The 20,471-nt window shown below is 45.7% G+C and overlaps 1 protein-coding gene across 1 annotated transcript in view; it reads left to right on the top strand.

The window, feature by feature from the left end:
• Window positions 1-11,175, top strand: part of CRISPLD2 (cysteine rich secretory protein LCCL domain containing 2) — a 29,731-nt gene extending 18,556 nt beyond the window's left edge. The window contains exons 10-15 of the mRNA XM_084270248.1: window positions 357-487; window positions 637-680; window positions 1,579-1,651; window positions 2,322-2,397; window positions 8,070-8,203; window positions 10,170-11,175. Of these exons, the coding sequence (XP_084126374.1) occupies window positions 357-487; window positions 637-680; window positions 1,579-1,651; window positions 2,322-2,397; window positions 8,070-8,203; window positions 10,170-10,224 (513 nt within the window). The 3' untranslated portion in view covers window positions 10,225-11,175. The remainder of the gene's footprint in view (window positions 1-356; window positions 488-636; window positions 681-1,578; window positions 1,652-2,321; window positions 2,398-8,069; window positions 8,204-10,169) is intronic.
• The last annotated feature ends 9,296 nt before the right edge of the window (window positions 11,176-20,471 follow it).

The raw sequence follows: 20,471 nt of genomic DNA, 5'->3' as shown, positions 1-20,471 counted from the left end.
TGAAGTATTTTGTAGAGCACTAGAAATATTTCCTACCAATCACGGATTTCCAGCACTTCTTTTCTTCGAAATTGTGTCTAAATGTATGGTTTCTCTATTTGGGGGGGAAAAAAAGAAGCAAGCAAGCTTGCCATTCAACCAGACAGTGCTTAAAATAATAATAATAATAATGAATAAGGCTGTGTAAGAGTAACATTTAACAACCAGATTCCAAAGGAGCGTACTCAGCATAGTTTCCATTTGGCACTTTGGTGGTGGTTTCATTTCTCCTTTGGGTTGTTTTTTGTGGCTGCTCAGCGTTGCTCTGTGAATGAGATTTGTGTCACATCCTATTTGTATTTGTACTCTCCTCACAGTCGTCAAGCATATGTCGCGCTGCAATTCATTACGGCATCCTGGATAATAAAGGAGGGCTGGTTGATATCACCAGGAAGGGGAGGACGCCAGCTTTTGTGAAGTCCACCAGGAATGGTGTGGAGTCTTTCAGGTGCTATTTTCATTTATAAGTCTCTATATGGGCTTTACATACGAGCAGATGTTCAGTTGTCATTGCTGCTCCTGTGTAGACATGGTGACTTGAATAATTCCAGCCTGCTTATTTCTCTTAATGAAAGTTTTTCTTTGCTTGTTCTGCAGGAAAAGCAAGCCTTCAAATGCATTCATGGTTTCCAAAGTCACAAGTAAGTTTTAAAAGCTGAGAAGACACTGCTCTTTCTAGAGCTTTATGGGATACCTGAAAACATCATCCCTTACAGTGGACAGTTTAATTTTAAGTGGGCGTGTCAAATGGTTTGGTACCACAACACACTGGAGTAGTGATCCATCACCTGCTCTAGGCAATTCCACCACCACAACCTCATTTTTCTTTAGGGATTTAAGTGGGTGGGGCAGAAAAAGGTGATAATGGGCCATTTCCAGCAGTATCTCCTGGTGATGGATCGCTCAGGTCCAAACACCAGCTGCTGTGTCATGAGCTGGGGCAGTAAAATGATGGAAGATCCTCGAATGGAAGTCTCAGTCTCATGTGAACACTGTACAAACCCCCCCAAAAAAATCAGTACCTGGAGTAATGGTGTGATAGTGCAGTGAAACACATCACGCACGCGACATGAGTTTATAGCAGTGAGTCATCATATGTATGATAAGCTTATAAATAGCTACTGTGGAGTTCTACTTCTTAAAAAATTCCCACTTTCTGAACGTCTTCAAGTAACTCCTCCTCCCTATAATCATCATTTTGGTTAGATCCACCTGAGCCCCTTCCAGGGGAAGCTATAGGGGCCAGGTGGTTTGTGCTCCGTGCCTGGAGCTGTAGCAGAAAGATACACTGCCTTTCTTTTTTGAAAGCCGAGCCCTTTTCTAAGCCACTTTGTAGTGTGGCAGCAGGATTTCTGCTGGGAGCTGCTCAGCCTCACTCCTGGGTGCGTGTGGTTCTTAAAGGAGCCAGCAGCTTTCCTCCTGGTACCCTGGGTCAGGCATGGGTCTCCCCAGCTGTGTTATGTGACTGTGGCTCGTGTTTTCTCCAGCTGCCTGAGCTATCAGGCCCCGTAATTTGCCTTTCCATGTTTATTTCCACAGCACAGACATTGGATTGCTATACCACCGTGGCTGAGCTCTGCCAGTTCAAAAAGCCAGCGACCCACTGCCCGAGGTAACGCAAACCTGACTATGTTCAGCTTGAAACCCGCTCAGCTCCAGGGAGGGACATGCTGGGATCCCCAAACCTGGGGGCAAGGGGGAGCAGAGCTGGTTTTTACCAGATGAGCTGGAGGGGAAGGGGCTGGGGACAGTGTCATTTCCTCCTGCCTCCGTGCTGCTCTTGGCACCAGGCGCTTCAGGGGTGTGTGTGTGTGTGGGGCTGCACTGTCTCCTTGCAGCACACCCCAATGCATGAGTGTGCAGCACCCCGATGCACGAGTGTGCAGCATCACGTTGCACTGTGCCCTCCTGTGCTTGCTGGGGTGGGATGCAGCTGTCTCTTCCACCTCCAGCCACGCAAGACGTTTTTTCTAGAGAGTTGCTTCATGCAGGTGGGGGTCGCAGCAGCACGAGGGCCTCTTAGATGTGCACAGCACTGTAGAGAAGTGCAGGTGCTCCCCTTTGAAAGTGTCATAAAGGACCAGCCCTTCTTTTATGGGCCTGAGCCCCTCCACGTGTAAGTTCTCCAGTGGCCACCGAATGCCATTTGAGGGGAGCAAGTGACTACATTCGCTGTTGCCACCTGCAGACCAGATGCAGGCACTTGAACTCTCCCAGGAATGCAGTTTGCTTTCCTGTTCGGCCTTGAAATAGAGAATAAATATGAATAAATTGTTTTCTAGGATTTATTGTCCAGCCCACTGTAAAGATGAGCCATCGTACTGGGCACCGGTGTTTGGCACAAATGTTTATGCAGATGTGAGTATGCTCCTTCCCCCGTGACCCTGTGTGTTGACATGTCTGTGGCGCAGAGCCGGGGTCATCCTCTGTGATTTTGGAAGGAGAGGCAAACTCCCTGGGATGGTTGTGATGTGGGGATGGGTAAACGGGAATGATGTAGGAAGCAGCACCAAAAGCTGAGGCATGGGGCTGGGCCAATGGCATCCTGGGGTGTATCAGAAAAGGGGCTGGTTAGTATGTCAGGAGAGGTCCTTCTCCCCCTCTGCTCTGCCCTGGTGAGACCCCACCTGGAATAGTGTGTCCGGTTCTGGGCCCCTCAGCTCAAGAAGGACGCAGAATTTCTAGAAAGAGCCCAGTGCAGGGACACCAAGACCATGGAGGGAGTGGAACCCCTTCCTTGTGAGGAGAGGCTGAGGGAGCTGGGCCTCATTAGCCTGGAGGAGACTGAGGGGTGACCTCATTAATGTCTATAAATATGTAAAGGGCCAGAGTCAGGAGGCTGGAGCCAGGGAAGGCAGCGACAGGACAAGGGCCAGTGGGTGCAGCTGGAGCAGAGGAAGCTCCGTGGGAATGTCAAGAGGAACTTTGTCCCTGTGAGGACAGGCTGCCCAGCGAGGTTGGGGAGTCTCCTTCTCTGGAGACATTCAAGCCCACCTAGACACGTTCCTGTGGGATTAGTCTGGGTGATCCTGCTCTGGCAGGGGGTGGGACTGGATGAACTTTCAAGGTCCCTTCCAAATCCTAATGACCTGTGATACTGTGATTCTTTTCTCCGACACTGACTTAGTCTAATGGACTTGGGCAGGTCACTTAACTGCTCTGGCCATGAAATCTGGTACTGCTTGTCTGCCCTAGCAAAGTGTTTTGGGATCTACAGATGAGCCAGATGAGCACCAAAGGACTTTTATTAGAAACAGTCATTCTATATAATTGGCAAAACTAGGCCTTCTTCCCTCTGCCCTCTCATCCTCTTTCGGGAGCCTAACAGTGGTTTTGAGCACTTGGGATGCAGCACAGAGCAGTGGAAAGAAAGCATGCAAGTTGGTTTTATTGGTTTGTTTTTCTAAACTCTGCTCGTGGGGATAAGCAGAGACTTGATGCTAAAACTAGGCAGAGAGTCATTTTTTTGAAATCTCTTAATATTAGGCCTCTGAAAACTGGTTTTCAACATTTTTTCCATTTGTGGGTGCCTCTTTTATTTCTTTCTCTTTTTTCTTTCTTTTTTCTTTTTTTCTTTCTTTCATTTTTTCTTTCTTTTTTTTTCTTTCTTTCTTTTTTTCTTTTTTTTTCCTTTTCTTTTTTTCTTTTCTTTTCTTTTCCTTTCTTTTCTTTTCTTTTCTTTTCTTTTCTTTTCTTTTCTTTTCTTTTCTTTTCTTTTCTTTTCTTTTCTTTTCTTTCTTTTTTTTTTTTTTTAAATCCAGTTAGAGGCTGTGTTTAGAAATGCCAGCTCACTGGCTGCTGTGTAACGTGTAGGAACGTGCTTTCCCAAAGCCTGGGAGAAGCAGTCCCCCCCCAAGCTTGGGGTCACAGTGGAGCTTTGCAGGCTCTTGAGAAAAATTATCCTTCAGAAATCATACAATAATTTGGGGCAAGCAATTGTAAAAGATATATATATATCTATATATATATATATAAACCCCCCAAACCAACAACCATTTTTTAATTTACTCCAGACCAATTCTTTTTAGAGGCAAGAGCTGCACAAACAGGTTAGCCTGGACTAGCTCTCATGCAAATTCATCAGGCAGCTGCCACCCCATGGTCTCTGTGCGTGCTCTGACCTGCAGGAAATGGGAAATAGTTTTCCCTCTTTTGCTGAGGACAAACCTACCTCAAATTACCCCCGAACAGGACCCGTGATTACAAAGGTATTAGGAGAGGACCAGCATCCTGGGCTGGCTTTGTGTGTTGATTTGGACTGACGCAAAAGGATTAGTGTCCTGTAATGAATCTCAAGCTCCATTTCCTACCCCCTGGGTATCCTTTCATAAATGGGGGCATGGACTTTGATTTGGAGGAAAATTGAACAGGGGGAAAAATATTAAAGAAAGCATTTGGCTGCTTCCTAGAGGGTTTGGTTAACCTTTGTGTGGACTGCAGTCCTAAGAGCGTGGTGCTGGTGCAGTAAGGAAAGGATTTAGGTGTGAGATGGGTGGTGAAGCAGGTGAAGCCAGCTGGGAAAAAGGACTTGAGGTGGGTGGGGAAGATGCTGTGCAGGAGAGGTATTGATGCTGAGGAATGCTCAGGCTGGGCAGTGGGCAGGAGAAACACGCTGTGCAGCCAGAGTTTGGGCAGAGGGTTTTTCCCAGGGAGTGCAGGCTGTGCAGATGCTCTCCAGGAGGGGATGCTGTGAATTAAACCCAGCTCCACCACCCAAGAATGATTAAAGCAAGGAATAAGCTGGATGAGACAAGTCTTCTGGGAGGGCTCTTTGGTTTCACTGAAGTGGCACCTTCATGGCCCTGGGGGGACCTGCTCTGACTGTGTCTTCTTAAATAAGTTATCCAAAAGAAAAAAAGCATCTTTCCCTCTTCCCAGTCTGTACTCCCTGCAGAGTGCCCGCTGGCCTTTTAGCATCTTCTCCAAAACGTCAGTTTGCTAAATGCTCTGGCAGATAAGGAGTTGATAGTCCAAGCTGTGATGACAGAAATGCTTGGCTAGTCCATGCAAGGACCTGCTCCACTGTGCTTTTGGCCAGAGAGAGTGTTCACATTTACACGATCCCAGGAAAAGGCATGTGGAAAGTTGTTTTGCCAAGAAGAACAAAGCTGTGACATGAAGAATTGGCAATTTTTATGAGATAAGCCTGATTGTTATGCAGAGGCACCACCCTTGGTTTGTGTTGAGGGATTTTTATCCACTTAAGATGCATTCTGAACGTTTGGTTCAGGGTTTTTTTTTAACATGTTACTATAATATTTTCTTGGTTTGTGTGTTTGTAAGATAATCTCCTGGGTACTGCTGAGGGCTTAAAGCACAAAGAGATATTAGCAGAGATATTAGCAGCCTTTACTATATAAAGTAGTGCAGGAAATTCTTCCTGGTGAAATTAGTAAGACTGTGGAAAAGGGACATGAGAGATCCTTAATATTTGGGGTAAATTAACCAAGGAAACACACGTGGGGAGAAGTTCATGGCCAAAACCCCAGGTTTTTCCACTGAGTATCATTTTTTTTTGGTGAGAACAGCCTTGCTGCCCTCATGCATGGGCTGCAGATTGAAATGGGACATAGGGAGAGTGTACCCAGCATCATTCCAGTGCTGGAATCAGGACTGAGAAGCAGCTGGCTAGAGAACAGAGAATTTGTTGCCTCTTTTCCCCGGTGGCACATTGCAGCAAAGTTCTCTACACAGTCATGTAAACAGGGGGGAACAAACAAAAAAAACCCCTGTGAACACATGATTGTGTCAGGGAAATAAAACTCTGCTCTTGCTAAGGTCCACAGGACCAGTTCTGGGGGGATGCTGGAACTGCATGATCCCCTGAGGGGCTTTATCAAGGCTGTAAAAGAGCTTTTAAGTTTCATTGTCATTTGCCACTCTGCCTGGCTCCTAGTGTGACATCAGACTGCAAGGGAAACCCATCCCCATCCCTGCTCAGGAGTCCTACCAGCTCCTGAGGATGAGAATAGATCACCCACATAATGAAGCAGGCGGTTGTCACCAAAGCAAACCAATTTGGGTGGCTCAGCTCCCAGGAGACAAGGGTTAAACCTACACTGGACACACTAATGAGGAAATTATGGGTGATTAAACTCACAGTCACGGAGTATTGCTAATAGTCAGCTGTAAAAAGTACTGTCATTTTATGGTGTCTGCCTCAGAGTCCCCTTGGTCGGGAAATGCTCTCAGAGCATCCCCTGGGGAGGGGGAAACCATGGAAAGCCCTTACGCAGTCCATACTGCTGCTGTACTTCTGAACATCTCATCTTCTGAAAGCTCTGCAGTCAATTCATCAAAGCAGAGCATGGCCTGGGATGCAAGAGGGCTATGATCCAACGGAGTGATAAGGGGAGGTCTAGGGTAGGACAATAAAAAGCCTGTGGGTCAAAGCTTTGAGTAAGTTATGGAACAGCAAGTCCTGGAAAAAGCCCAGGAACGCCTTGAGAAGAACATCGTTTAGGATCTCTCCCAGTGGAGAGTGTTGCAAATTGATTCAGGAAAGTTTAATTTTACGAGCCAATTTTAGATTTACAGATTTCCCACTGCATACTAGGGTGAATTCAGAGCATATCTTCCAAACACAGCATTCTCTTGTTCCCTTCACCATATATAGAAGCAAAATACCAAATTGGCCCTCAAAAGTCAGGGAGCTGCCAAGAGATAGGCCATCCAAAGCGATAAATACATAGGGGACAAGGCAAACCTGCCATATATGGCTGCAAGAAGGAAGCAGCACGGTCTGTATCGTACATATGAGATGGGAACATTTGTCTTTGGCACTGTTTTTGTGGTACTTTGGTTTTTTCAGGGAGTTTACAGGGCTGGGATTTTCACCTGTCACCAGTCCCTGTGCAGAGCTGGTGGTTTGGTTTTTGCTGTTCTAGCTCACTGTGGGGAAATCCTCTAGAGAGTTGATGGCCTAGTTTACGCTATGCCTAAGCCTTCATTGCTTTTATTCTCTTTTCTGGATGCTTGGGCAGCTTAGTCATCGTTTGTGAGTGTTTCTTGTTCCTCCAGCTCTTCTGACTTGGCACATCTCAGGGAGCAGAACGGCGCGATGCGCAGTAGAGAATCACAGAATCACAGGGGTTGGAAGGGACCTCCAGAGATCGAGTCCAGCCCCCCTGCCAAAGCAGGGTCCCTAGGACAGGTCACACAGGCCAGCATCCAGATGGGTCTGGAATATCTCCAGAGAAGGAGACTCCACACATATTAGTGTGGAATTTCCTGTGCTCCAACTTGAAGCCATTGCCCCTTGTCCTTTCCCCACAGACACTGAGAAGAGACTGGCCATTTCCCGCTGTGTCACTCACTTCAGATGTTTATAAACATTGATCAGATCCCCACTCAGTCTTCTTTTCTCAAGGCTGAATAGACCCAGGTCACTCAGCCTCTCCTCATAGGGGAGATGCTTCAGGCCTAGTCTTTTCAGAAATGTCAATCTCCCTCCATACTCGGTGTTGTCTTATGGGGTAAAGCCTGTCCAAAACCTGCACCGCCGCTCCATGGGTGCAGTCCCTTTTTTCCTAGAAAGAAGGACAATCCATGGTTGTTTACATTCATTCCAGAAGAGCATCTGCCTCTCAAGCAACTGGGTGAATAAACTTTGCTGAGGTGGCTGGTCACTAGCAAAGAGTTTCACCACAGTGGTTTCTCTGGTGCAGACCCAAGAGGCACTGGCTGGAAAGCTGTCCTCAATTCAGCTTTGGCCCTGGATGATCTCCCAGGCGTGGCTCCACCGTGGGAGGGAGTGGTGGAGAGGCTGCTTGTTCTCTACAGCAGTGGTGTATCTTCTTACAGACAGGGCTTATGACACACCTGCAAGACCTGGGCCATGACATCTTTTATCCCTAGTCTGCCCATAAGAAGGGCAGAAGTGTTTCAAAGCATTTTCACTCCACTTTTCCTGTTGTTTTTTTTTAATTTTTAGTTCTTTTTTTCCCTCGTTTTCCTTGTTTTTAATGTAGATGGTAAATCTCTAGGTATATAGACAGTGTTTAACCCAAAATAATGCAAATCTTTTTCAGAGTTCCAGTATCTGCAAAGCTGCAGTGCATGCAGGAGTCCTTGCAGATGAAAGAGGTGGCTTCGTGGACGTGATGCCTGTAGAAAAGAAGAAAAGTTACGTTGGCTCCTTAAAGAACGGAGTCCAGTCTGAGAGGTGGGTTCTTTATTCTTCTTTGTGCTTTCTCCTTCTCGACTGTGCACTCAGTGGTATGTCAAAGTCGGCAGGTATCAGCCAGAAAGGCTGGTGGCTTGGAAATATGTGACTTAACAGCGTCACTGTGAATTTTTGAGACCCAGCCAAGTAGAGCGTGTTGTCCTGCTCTCACCTCCCGCGAGCGAGTAGCTGCTTTCGGACTGGTGTGAAAGGTATGAACCTTGTAGTAGCCTTGGTTTATTTTGTGATGGTATGAGCCCGTGTTAACGCACTTTGTTCTGCATCTTTCAACCTGGGACGTGTTTCAAGGCTTAGAACTGGGATTTACATTCAGTTTTGGGGCACAAGATGCTCTTGTACTTGTTAACTCATTCCCTATATTCTCTCTGAAAGAAGCATGAGTAAATTAACCTATTGAGAGGCGATCAAACAGGTTTTAAGGGTGGATTTGACACACTTGTGATTTGTTTCCTTGCAGTTTCTTTTGGGCCAGCCTTGCTGGTTTCAGTGCACAATCACAAACTAGCACTTCCAAAACCTGGCGCCTCCAGATAACTGCGATGATGCAGTCGTAGCATATTCAGTCCTTTCTAATTGGAAGCTTCTGCTTCAGTCTGTGAAGTATTTTTTCAGACACCAGTGTGATGGTACTACTTTCTCAGAGCCGTCTTTGCAAACATAGAATTTCCTGCTATTGTAGAGGATTTTGGGTGCTACTGGATGCTCTGTGTGATTCCTCTTTATCCTATGAAATCCAAACAAGTTTGCTGATTTTATTCCAATAATGGGCATCCTGGAATGCTTTAGAGCATTTCAGAAAATAAAAATAGGTTAAGACAGGGAAGCTACAAGCATTAAATAGGGAGTTCTCTAGTATATCTCTATGATGGTCAGCATCTTGCAGCTGTGTGATTTGCAGTGTGGTCGGTTGGATGTAGGTGACAAACCTCCTCTTCGTATGAGTTTTCTTCTACCTCTTGCTTCCACTTCTCTCTCATACTAGCAGACAACTTTCTCCTTGAATGGCAAACTCTGCCCTAGCTAAGAATAAACTCTACCACTGGCAGCATGACATGCAATATGAGCACCAGGTGCTGACCTGGAAGGTGAGGGAAACCAAAGACGTTCTCACAGCAGGGATGAGCAGGAAGGTTTGGACAGTGTTAGTTGCACTCGGTGATAAAGGAGCACCTTGGTGCTGTGAGATTCACTGGACACCGAAATAGCTTATCAAAGATCAAGGTGAAAGCCTTACCCTTCAGGACACTGGAAATAACCTCTGGTAAAGATACATACCCAAGTGGGTATGGGAAAAGGTTGCCTTCAGTATTTACTGAGTCTTTACCCTTGTTGGAATATATATTTGGGGAGAATATGAAATTTTGCCTTCTTTCCTGGGGTTTTGCAGCCCAGCAGGGCAGGGAACAGAAACACCCCCTTGCCCCCATGCACACAGCCACCCCTAGCAGCTCAGAGCTGGAGCTGTTAGGGGCACCAAAAATGAACATCCCTATTTACTGTCATTTAACATGAGCCGGTCTGGTGGCTCCCATTGCCAGCACTGGGAGATGGGCCAGATAGGCCCTGGGAACCTGCCAGCCTGCTTGACAACTGGCTTTGGGAAAGCATCTTCCCCTCTGTGTCTGAATCCCTGCACGGGGAGCACAGTCGTCCCTAGCACTGTCAGAGAGGATTCTGCTTCCCAGCTTCTCTTGTTGGCTTTAGCACCGTAGATATGGATTGAAAATGTCAAACAAAGGTGAACACGTGGGTTTGTGTTTCCTCTTCTTCCTCCTTTATCTTTTTCCTGCTCCTGTTAGGGCCACATCAGTGTAGAGCTGCCTGCCAAAGCAGGGCACTCTGAAGAAACTCAGTGTTGCCTTTAGGTCTATCATGTGGTGGGTCCTGCATTTGGTTGATCGCTCTATTTTCCTTGTTGTGATTTTTTTCCCCCCTTTTTCTCCAGCTTGAAGAACCCTGCAGATGGCAACGCGTTCCGAATTTTTGCTGTGAAGCAGTAAATCCCCAAGGAAGGTGCAGGTTTCTTTGGGAGAGCGCTCTGTTGATCTCCAGAGACAGGAAGGCTCCTCTGATGGCATCAGCTCTCACCATACCCTCCTTGCCAATCTCTTTCAGGGAAATTAAAATAAAGAAAATGGAAAAAAAAAAAAAAAAGAAAAGAAAGAAAGAAAAAAAAAAAGACAAAACTAGACCAGGTTCTGACTCAGCTGTTCGCATCTCATCGCACCCGTTCAGCGTTGTATCTTTTCGTTACATGTTTTCGTTTCTCTAGGGGCATTCAGCAATGATAAACTGTTCTAACTTTCACATTACAAGAGAGGTGTGCTCCACGGAACGGCGGTGGCTCAATGTCCAGCAGATGTGGGGATCTCAGCCTGGCCCTGGACGGTGTTTTTAGGGTGTAAAGCATCTTCTTGCGGTGGGTGTGAGGAGGAGGTGTGCTGCCGAGCAGATGCAGAAGTGAGCGGCTGCCTGGGCGCTGGACCCTTTGAAATGAGAGACTGGTTTAAAAGTTGCATCTTTTTGGGGAGAGTCTGGGCTTTAATAGAGTGGTTTTGTGTGTGTTTGATGTTTCCTGTGCAAAAGGAGAGAGAAAATTGGGTATTTTCCCAACGAGGTGGCATGCATCAGCACCGCTGTGTAAGGCTGCCAGGGCATCGCACTAGGCTTAAGTTCGGTGATAGTGTCACATGTGGGGAGAGAACGTTCTTGTTGGCTGGACCTAAAGGTTTCTTGGGGATTGGAGTAGGTTGTGAAATGGTGGCAGAGATCCTTGCTGCAGAAAATGAGGGCACCAAATAATCAAAACAGCAGGTTTAGTGTTTGCTGGTCAAACACATTGCAGGTATTTGGCAAGTCTGGCAACCTGTGAGAAGTCAGTGAATCGGGGCTCCTGTGCTGGCACATCTCATCCTATACTACCCGCCATTTCAAATAAAACTTCAGTTAAAATGCAGCATATTGTTTTATACAGCAGTGCTGGTTGGTTTATCTGTAATAGTTAAGTAGCAATGAAGTTAATCTTATTTCTTCTAGGAATGGTTGCATGAGTAGGAAGCATGTTCACCTCCATGAAGCTCTTTGTGGTGTGTGTGGTTCTGAGACCTTAAAGATACGGCAAAAATTGGGGTAGATGAATTTTTCCTGTTCAGTTTGTGACACTAAGAGATCCCCCCACCTTCAGTGCAAAAGCTGTACCCATGAACATTCAATATCCAGCCTGGAATGTTTTGCAAACCCCATAGGTGTTGTAATGATGTTGTTTAATAACTTCTTTATATTTATGTCTCAACATGCATCCCAGCGCGTTTCAAAGCCACGAGAAGAGCCTAGCATGGCCGGCTCCTTAAAGCAGGAGAGTATTCTCTGCTTTATATTGGAAGTGAATTTTTTTAGAGTTGGTCTAAATACAAATTTGGTTGTCTCTTGATGCACACGCATCCGGTAACTTCATTACTCATGAGAAGGCAATGTAAACCTCGGTTCTTCGCCTCTTGTAAATGCACAGTCCTTCTGCTCAGCAACTCGATCGTAAAGTTGTACAACAAATGGGTTGTTTCCCTCTATTTGGCAGACATCTCGTAGCTGCTCTTGCACTCAGGCTGTGTTTGGTTTAATCTAGACAGATATAAAAGTCATCTCTTCAAGCTGTTTCAAAACACAGGCCAAAAATTGTTGATATGATGAAGCGTTTCTTTAATTCTGTAAACACCGTGGAATCAGCAAGGAAATTACTCTTATTGCTCACGTTGTCTCACTGATGGGGTTTCTTCCTCTGTGAAATCTGTATTTGGTAAGAGACCTTCCATAAAACACAAAGTCAGAGCTGCTTTGCATGGTCTCCAACCATGTTATGCAACAAACCTACCTTTGGGTTGGAGAGGGGGAGATGACTGTGCATCGCCCTTGTTTATGTAGTATCATCTCCCAAGGTGTACAGTATTTGCTTTAGATAGGAAAAAAATCAAACTGTGGGGTTTTTTTCTTCTTACTGGGTAAATTGGTGTTAAAACCAGCTGGAACAAATCTTAGAAAAGCTGCTGGTTGGAAGCATTTGGGATCTTGGCAGTGAGATAAGGCTTCTCTGTTTCTGCCCGCTGTGAATACTTATGCTATACGTGGTCTGGTTGAAGCCCATCAAATACTGCAGCATGAATCGATGGCCATCGTGGGCCAAATGGGTAACCACAGTGCTGTCTAGTGAATTGGGAAGTGTGAGAGATGCGATCAGGTATGGGGACAGCAAGAGCACATAAATCACCTCCACATTAATGTAGGCTCCCACCTCTAATATGCTGTCCTCAGTGATTACATATGCTGGAAAGGGATGGAAAGAAATGTCAAGGGCTCATTGGAGAAAGGTTTTGGGGGATTTATTGTGAGCACTTAAAAATCTAAACAGCTTGGGGTGTATCTACCTGGCAAAAAGGGGGTGAGGGAAGAATTATTATTCCGACAGAACTATCCTAAAATGCTTAATTCGCGTTACAATTGCGTCTTGTTATCTTCAGCCAACTGGTTTGGATTTTTAGAAAGCGATGTTAATTTAAGTCTGTATCTGTTTATTTTTATATTTGTTGTACAAAAGAGAAATTGTGACTTTACTACACAAATATTATTCGAGGTCCTGGGTGCTATTAATTTAAACATACCTCCACCAGAATTAGGGGCGATCAGGTCCTCCAAGGCGGTCATGATAGATCAATTCCTTGCAATCGCGTGCGCTAGCTGTTCATATCTAGGTGGGACAGTACCAGGTTTTTTAGCCAAATATTTCCTGATTTTATTTCTGATACCAAAACATTTCTCAGCTTAATATATTTCCGTGCAGCTTAAAGATGCAGCATATCTTTATATCACCAGATATGCTCCTCCTTTGACCCCCAGCTCAGCAGATTAGTAAGCACGTGCCAACATGAAGCACCCGGGCGTAGCCTTACTGGAGCATCTGGTTAAACCCCTGGCAAAGCTGACACTGCCTGGTTGTTCTTTCTCAGAATATCATGAAACCAGATGTTGCCATTGCAGAGCATCTGGCTTAGCATTGCCAAACCTCTGGAAAACACAACCAGAGTGGAAGGTGAAGCATGGTGCTTCCCCAGCTGCCAGTGTGCTGTCAGATCCATGGGCTCCATTTGTTCCTTCATCTTAAGATGTTCAGCCAACAGCTGATTGCGGAGTCTCCATCCAGGTGGTCAGTTGTGCAGTCTAAATATTTAGGGCCAGTTCATAGAGTTGCTTTTTTTTTTTTTTTTCTATGAAAAATGATGTATTTTACTTCCTATGTATAAAAGTTTCTTGTAAATTTTTGGTATGCCTTTGCATGTTTTTCAAGGGGCCGTGTGTTTGTTTATAAACTATGGGAATTTTTTTTCTAAATAGAGAATTGTAAAATATCCCCCTCCCCTCCATTTTCTTTGGATTTCTGAATTATTTGTGAAATAAAACCTTCCCAGAACGAATTCTTCCTTTGTCTTTAATGCTCAGCCAAAGCTGGGGTTGTATTTAGAAGAGCTATTTGGGATTACTCCCTGGAGAGCCCGAGTGAGATCGGGATGTGCAGAGTCTGTTCCACAAATAAATAAAATGCCCTAGTACCCAGGCATTAAAATTCAACCTTTAGCCCACCAAGAATAAGAGACATCCTTGGGAAAAACCTGTGTAAGTCCCTGGGGACTTAAGGGAAGAGGTAGATTAACAGGTTGGGAAAAGTGTTTAATGAAGTGCTGCAAATTGCATCTGAGATTAACCTTTCCCTACCTGAGCAGGCTATTTGTTAAATGTACCCTCAATTTTGGAAAGGGAAAAGTATACACTTCTCCCCTCTCCCCATTGAATTCCTCTTGAAACTTTCTCCAAGCTCCTACTTGCCGACAGCACCGCAAATCACACCAAGTTGTTCCATGGTAATTCAATACCATTTTGGTTAAAGGAACAACATCTCAAGGAGGTTTCTAACTCAGGCTCCAGGTGATGACCACCGTATGGCTTCTGACCAAAAATGTGGACTGCCCTATGGGAGGGAGTCCTGATTGACAAGAAGGCCATGAAATTAGGTTTTACATTATGCATATAAGAAGATCACCATCAAATACAGAGATGTTTGTGTGGCTTCAAGGCAGGTCTGATGCCATTATGGTTGAACAGCATTTACTTGTAGAAGTAAATTTACTTGTAGAACTTGAACCAAAGACTGACCAGTTAATGCTGATAACTGGCTGCTGAACACTCTGAATTGCAAACTGCCCATTTGTACTCACTCATTGCCCAATTTGCTCCCTGGTCTCGCTGCTGCAGGAACATCTCCCTCACTGAAGATATCAGGGAAGATTTTTTTCATGAGAGGAGCTTAAAAGGAAGCAGAGGAGGGTAGTCCAACCAATTCTCATGGTCCCTCTGAGTCTGCCGAGACCATCCTATTGGTTGCAAGTTTGATTTCCTATTTGCTAGTGCTCCAAAATGCTCTCAAACACTATTGGCAAAATCTGTGTCCTCCTTGGTGTAGGGAAGGAAACAGTGTAACACCCAAATTTTAAGGCAGATACTCCCACTCTTGATGCTAGCTTCCATCCCTTTGCAGTGTCTCTGCTCCAGCCTTGTGCTTCATCCCGTGCTGAGCACCAAGAGCCGGTGGTACCTCACTCTGTGTGTAAGCAATGCTGCAGGCAAAGCTGTGTCGTCATTCTGTACAGAGGCTGCGTGAATCAGGTAAGAGAAGACTTAGGGCAAGACATGAAGAGGTAAGAGTAAAATTTACTGCTATTTTTTTTTTTTTCCTCCTGCACAGGGGTAGAGTTCAAGTTCATGCTTCAGTGGAGAGGACTCAGCTGGAAGGTTGAGTGAAAGTAGAGGGGAAAGGAAAGATAAGCCAACGTGGACCTGAGCAAGGGTAGCAACCTGCAAAAGGAGTGGATCCAATAGCTCTGTTTGCCCAGGTTGCTGGGTAATCCTCTGGGATCAGTAAACTGCAGGGCTCTCCCTGCTCCCTGTTTCAGGAGAGATGTCTTGTTGCCTGTTGCTCTGCCTTCTGCTGCCTGCCCCTCACCCCGTGCTGAGCTCACCAGAGGCTATGTATAGCACGGGCATACCTTGGGGTGGGTGTTCTTCCAAAAACCCACATTCATTTATAGGATGCACTCGGGTGATGTTTTCAAAGTCATTTCACAAACGACAGGGTTGGTTCCCATTTATACTAAGGACCTACTTTAAGGCACTTAGAAGACGTTCCTGCCACTTGAGGGTGTGGACAGAGCAGTGTAAAGAAGCCCCAGTGCAAATAGAAACCACCCTTATATCTTGTTGACAGTGGTTAAAATAGGGTTCTGGCTTTAAATCAACAGACAAGGTCTCCCTTATGCAGCACTCTGCCGTGTTTGCCTCTCACCATGCGAGGGGGCAGGGGCTATATGCAGGTTCCCTCATCACCCGCTGCACAGCCGAGCACATCGCAGTGTGATTAAGTGTCACACTGAATATAAGGCTATTTATAGTGGGCTAAAAGTCAGGAGGCTCAGGTGGAATGTTATAGCTGGAAGGTGGAGGAGATGGGGGGGTGGGCACAGGCTTGGAAAATAAATTCCGTGCTTAGGAATGCCTTGCAAGTCAGTGCTGCTTCTCACAGCCTTGGGGGCTCATTTGGGGTTGTGGGCAACCGTGACCCCATGACAGGACCTGCCAAACACGTGCATTGTCCTGAGGAGTGCCTGACACTGATCCTTGGGGTTTTATTTCAGTAGCTGCTTCGAGGCTTGTTCCTGCACGTCTGCCTGCTACGCTTGGGGAAGCGAAGAAAATGCCATCTGTGAGCCAAGGGGCCAGAGGACAAGTTTTTCAGACACAGATCTTAAAAGCAGCCTCATTTCCTTCTCTGCCAGTTTACTGGGCATCCTGAGTTGGAAAAAAAGAGTAAAACCTGATGTGGGTTGACCGGAGGAGGGTTTTTTCGTACCATCTCGCTTGTCATGTTTGTAAATCAAAATGTGGTTTAGATCAATTCAAGTGGGTGCCAAAACTGGATCAGTAGCTGTGTCTGTCTGGAGAGTAATTCTCAATGGCTCACAGATAATATCAGCTTTGTTTCATCTGTTTAAATCTAATTACTTCATTCATAGCATTAATTAAGATTATGCATATTAAATCTGCACAGGGATGGATGGCACGGAGCTGAGGACTGAGAGGGTGCTGAAAGGGAAGGCTGGAGAGCAAAATCATTCTAGAAGTTGGAGAAACAGCCTGCAGAAACAAGGTGGCACGCGGAAGGGAGGATACAAGGAGTGAAAGATGGGGACCAGCCTGTAAGGCAGGAACTCAGCCCAACTGAGATAAAAAAGCTGAAAGCATCACACTCTTGCCAAGGAAATAAATGTCATCTCAGATGTGTGAAGAGGGACACAGTCTGCAAGACACGTGAGAACCCTTTCAGCTTTGCTGTTTAAATACCAACTGTTTTAACAAGAGCAATGCAATTATGGAAATGTTCTGATGAGCTTGAAACTCCCTAGTTTTGAGTGAGAAAAGGACTTTAACCAGTATCTTGAGTTGGTGTTGTGGACAGCTCAGGATGCAGCATCCAGAAAATGCTTGCCATCCTCTTTTGAGGAGAGTTACTGGGAAAATGGTCAAGCCCTGGCTCCTTGTCCATGTTCACAGCATGGCATGGTGACGAGGGCTCGGGGTGGAGGGGGTCCCCGGGTCTCCTACACTGACGCAGGAGAAACTCGTGTGAGGTCTCTGCTCTTCTCTTATATAATCCATGACTTCAGATAAAATCAATGCCAAGGACCCAAAAAAGGGATTGTGTGTGTGTTCCCTCGCAGCCTTTTCCCGTAATCTGAACACAGCGTTCGACTGTGACAGTTCTGCCAGTAAAAAAAAAAAAAAGAGGTTTTTCCTTTGCCTTGAGATCCAGATTTAAAATTAGCTGTGTCTCAGCAGAGCCATCCCTCAGCAGATATCCCTGCCAGCCCCAGCTCTCAGCCTTAGAGGTTCAGGCCCATAAAAGAGCCCAGCAGCCCAGTTTAAACAGTGACCAGAAAAGTTTGTTCAGGGAGGGCTCCCTGGCCGTTAACAACAGGAGCTCCTACGTTGAGAAAAACCAGTCAAACTTTATAAAAATACTTCCTAAAGTAAATGTTAGTGAGTCACAGATACTAAATATTAATAATTCATACATTGGGAACAGAAATATTAGTGGGGTCTGGAAGGCAGGTCTTTTTTATGTACAATATTACAGAATTGGCTGTGTGTTCTTCTCTCTCATTTTCCCCCCCCTGCCTTGCCTGTGCCAACCTTTCACGTCTGAGATGCAGGCTTGGAGTTGCTCCGAGGTCTTGGGTCAGTGAAACCAGTTGGTGTCTGAGTCTCATAAGGGAACAGCTTCCCCTTGAAGGGATCCAAGCAGGGACAGCGTTGAGCAGTGCTCCTTGTCTTGGGGAGGTGGTGGGGGGGGGTCAGTAGCAGGGCATTCCTGGGGAATCGAATTGACTCCATGCTTACACATTGTGGATAAACTAAGGGTTGGGGTTATTTTTTGTGTGTGTGGTTTTGATTTTTAAAATTTTTTTTTTTTCATTGCTAAACTGACCCCTGGAAAAAAAAAACCAAAAAACAACACAAACCCACATCCCCAAACCAAATTCATTTCTGCAAAGTTTATGCAACCACCCAATCCCCCAAAGCCCTTTGTGTCATGTCGAGGAGCAAAATGGAGTGAGAGCCACCCCTGGTTTTCCTAGTGAGGTGGTTTTAAGGGAGAAGTGGTTTTATTGATCAAAATGGAAAAAAAAAAAAAAGAAGAAAACATTTTTAAAAGGTTCTCAGAGTTTTAAAAAGTGAAATTGCAGTTTATTTCAGTCTTGTCTTTTCATCTCTGAAAGCATGGCTTCCTAAAGGGTTGCTGGCACTGAAAAGCAGTAATGGAAAATTTTAATTTGATTTTTTGGTGGAGTTTTTTGAGTTTCCCATGGTGTATAACTGGTATTTTGTAGCTCATGGTAGAGACTGATGTGTTGTCTAGGTGAAGGGAGGAGCAATTTTGTTGGTTGAAATTGAAAAGGAGTGTGAAGAAGGGAAATAAAACCCCCACCCCCAACAAACACTTAAAAGAGATTCCAGGCAGAACCGTGAAGGACAGAGGCTTTTCCTGGAGGGAGCAAAACGAGGAGCAACAGGCTCTGATGAAGACTCAAACTAGAGTCTAAGGCCTTATATTTGTCAAATCTGAAGGCGTTTTTTGCCTTAGATATTGAACGAAAGCCAGTGCCCAAAAACCAGAGGGGTGAGTGGAAGTCTAGATGTGAGGTGATCCTGATGCTTTGAACCACCACAAACACATTTCCCTCTTCCTCCCCGACAGAAAAGTGTTTTATGCTGCCAGTTATGAAAGACTCAGTTTCATCATCAGTGCCTAATTTCATGATGCTGTGCCCTGCCTCTGCAGCCCATCCCACCAAGCCTGGTCCAGCACTGCGGTGGGGAGCCTGCAGCCACTTAGGTGGTCCCAAATTGCTTCTTGCTTCTTGTTCCTCAGCTCCTTTACACCAAATCCCAGCTTTTCAATGAGTGGGGAGAGCTTTTCACTCTGAGCAGTTGATTCATTAGTTATCACACACATTAGCTTGAAGGTCTTGCACCTCTCACTGGTAGCTTTGTGGTCCTGTGTGGCAGTGCAGGTGAAGGTCCTTTTCTGGGCTTGGGGAATGGATGATCATCTTCAGATTTGGCTGGATCTGCTTTGATACAAAGGGAAAAGGTACTCTGTGGCTCCATGGAAAATACTTGTTACATCGCTGAGAGCTGTATTGGCATGGAGGTGCCAGCCAATACACACTGAGCTGGTTTTCTCTTTCCCCTTAGCCTGGGAGTCTCAGGGCTGCAGGAGATAAATCTGTGTCTTCTAAGCCTGCATCAGATGGTTAATACTGAAAGGTACTCAAACTGTCCCAAAAGGCTGAGGAGATGTTTCACCTGAGCTTAAGTTCAAGTTTTTGGTAATTAACAGTTGGTTTTGCAACTTGGCTGGAGGGTAGACAACATGGGCATTATTTCCACCTCTGCTTTCCAGCAGGCCTTCCTCAGAGAAGATGAAGCTGAACGGCTAATGTAGCTGGTCAGGTATCACTGGGACACACAGAACCAGGATAACAGATGAGGGTTACAAGCCCGGACAAACCCCAACTTGTGCAGTTACACCAATGACAGATGCTATTAGTTTTCTGCTTTATCACTGACAAAAGGATATTCCTGTGTAGCAAGTCTATTTTAGACACACAGGTGTTTAAACCACAGTGGTCTGCTCCCTTGCTCGGGTTGCAGAGAGGTTTTATCTCTGTAAGCGCCATCCTATCCATAGGAGCTTCTCAGTTTTTGTAGATGGGTTACAGGAGTCATTCCCACAGCTGGAGACGGGCAAAGCAGAGGGAAATCCTGTTCCCACCAACAGCTTTTACCTACCAGCCCTCTGGGCACGGTGCTTTTGGCAGATGGGAATTTCCCATCAAAGCTCTGCTTTGTGCTGAGATCTCCCCGTACCTTCTTATTAACGACCTGACAACCATTCTAGCCTTCTCTGATCTCTGCCTTTAATTAAAAGCAGACCGGACACCCCCGGGGGCTTGCACCCTCTCCCCCCTCCTCTTTTTGCATCCTTCCATGGCAGGCAAGGCCATGCTGAACATGGAGGGCAGCAGAGCCAGTGAGGCACGCACAGTCTGCACGCAGCGACCAGTAGAACATGAACAATGAGGGAATTTCTTTCCCAGGAGAGCAGGGTGGCAAACAAAGCTGTTAGAAGAGGAAACAAAAACCAACCACTGAATCAGTTTTTAATGAGAGAACTGAAAATTGCTGGACATTTCAACATCTGTTTAGACTGGGGCTGGGGAAGTATCGTGGGGTGCGAAGACACAGATCCCTTTTCTAAAAGCACATCTTGCAAAAGGCTGTCAGGATCCCATTTATGGAAACCTTCAGCCAAACTCTGAGCTAATAGTTGCATTTCTACCCCAGAAGTTTGGCTCCTCAGGGTTTGTATGTGAACCCCAGTTCTGTACAAATTAGAGGCTCTAAACCATCCAGAAAAATGCAGATTTTTCTGGAGTGGTGGCATCTTGATGGGGGATGCAGGGTAGAAGATGACATCAAACCACACCTCTGGTTGTTGATGGCTGTGCTGGTATTAAGAAAAAGGTATGGGCAGTATGTCCTGTGGGTATCCACAGGGCTGTGGAATGGGGGAATCGAACACAGG

The sequence above is a fragment of the Gallinula chloropus genome (genome assembly GCF_964237585.1).
Source record: "Gallinula chloropus genome assembly, chromosome: 13".
NCBI lineage: Eukaryota > Metazoa > Chordata > Aves > Gruiformes > Rallidae > Gallinula > Gallinula chloropus.
Note: the sequence above shows the minus strand (reverse complement) of the source record. Positions and strands in the feature narration are given on the sequence as shown.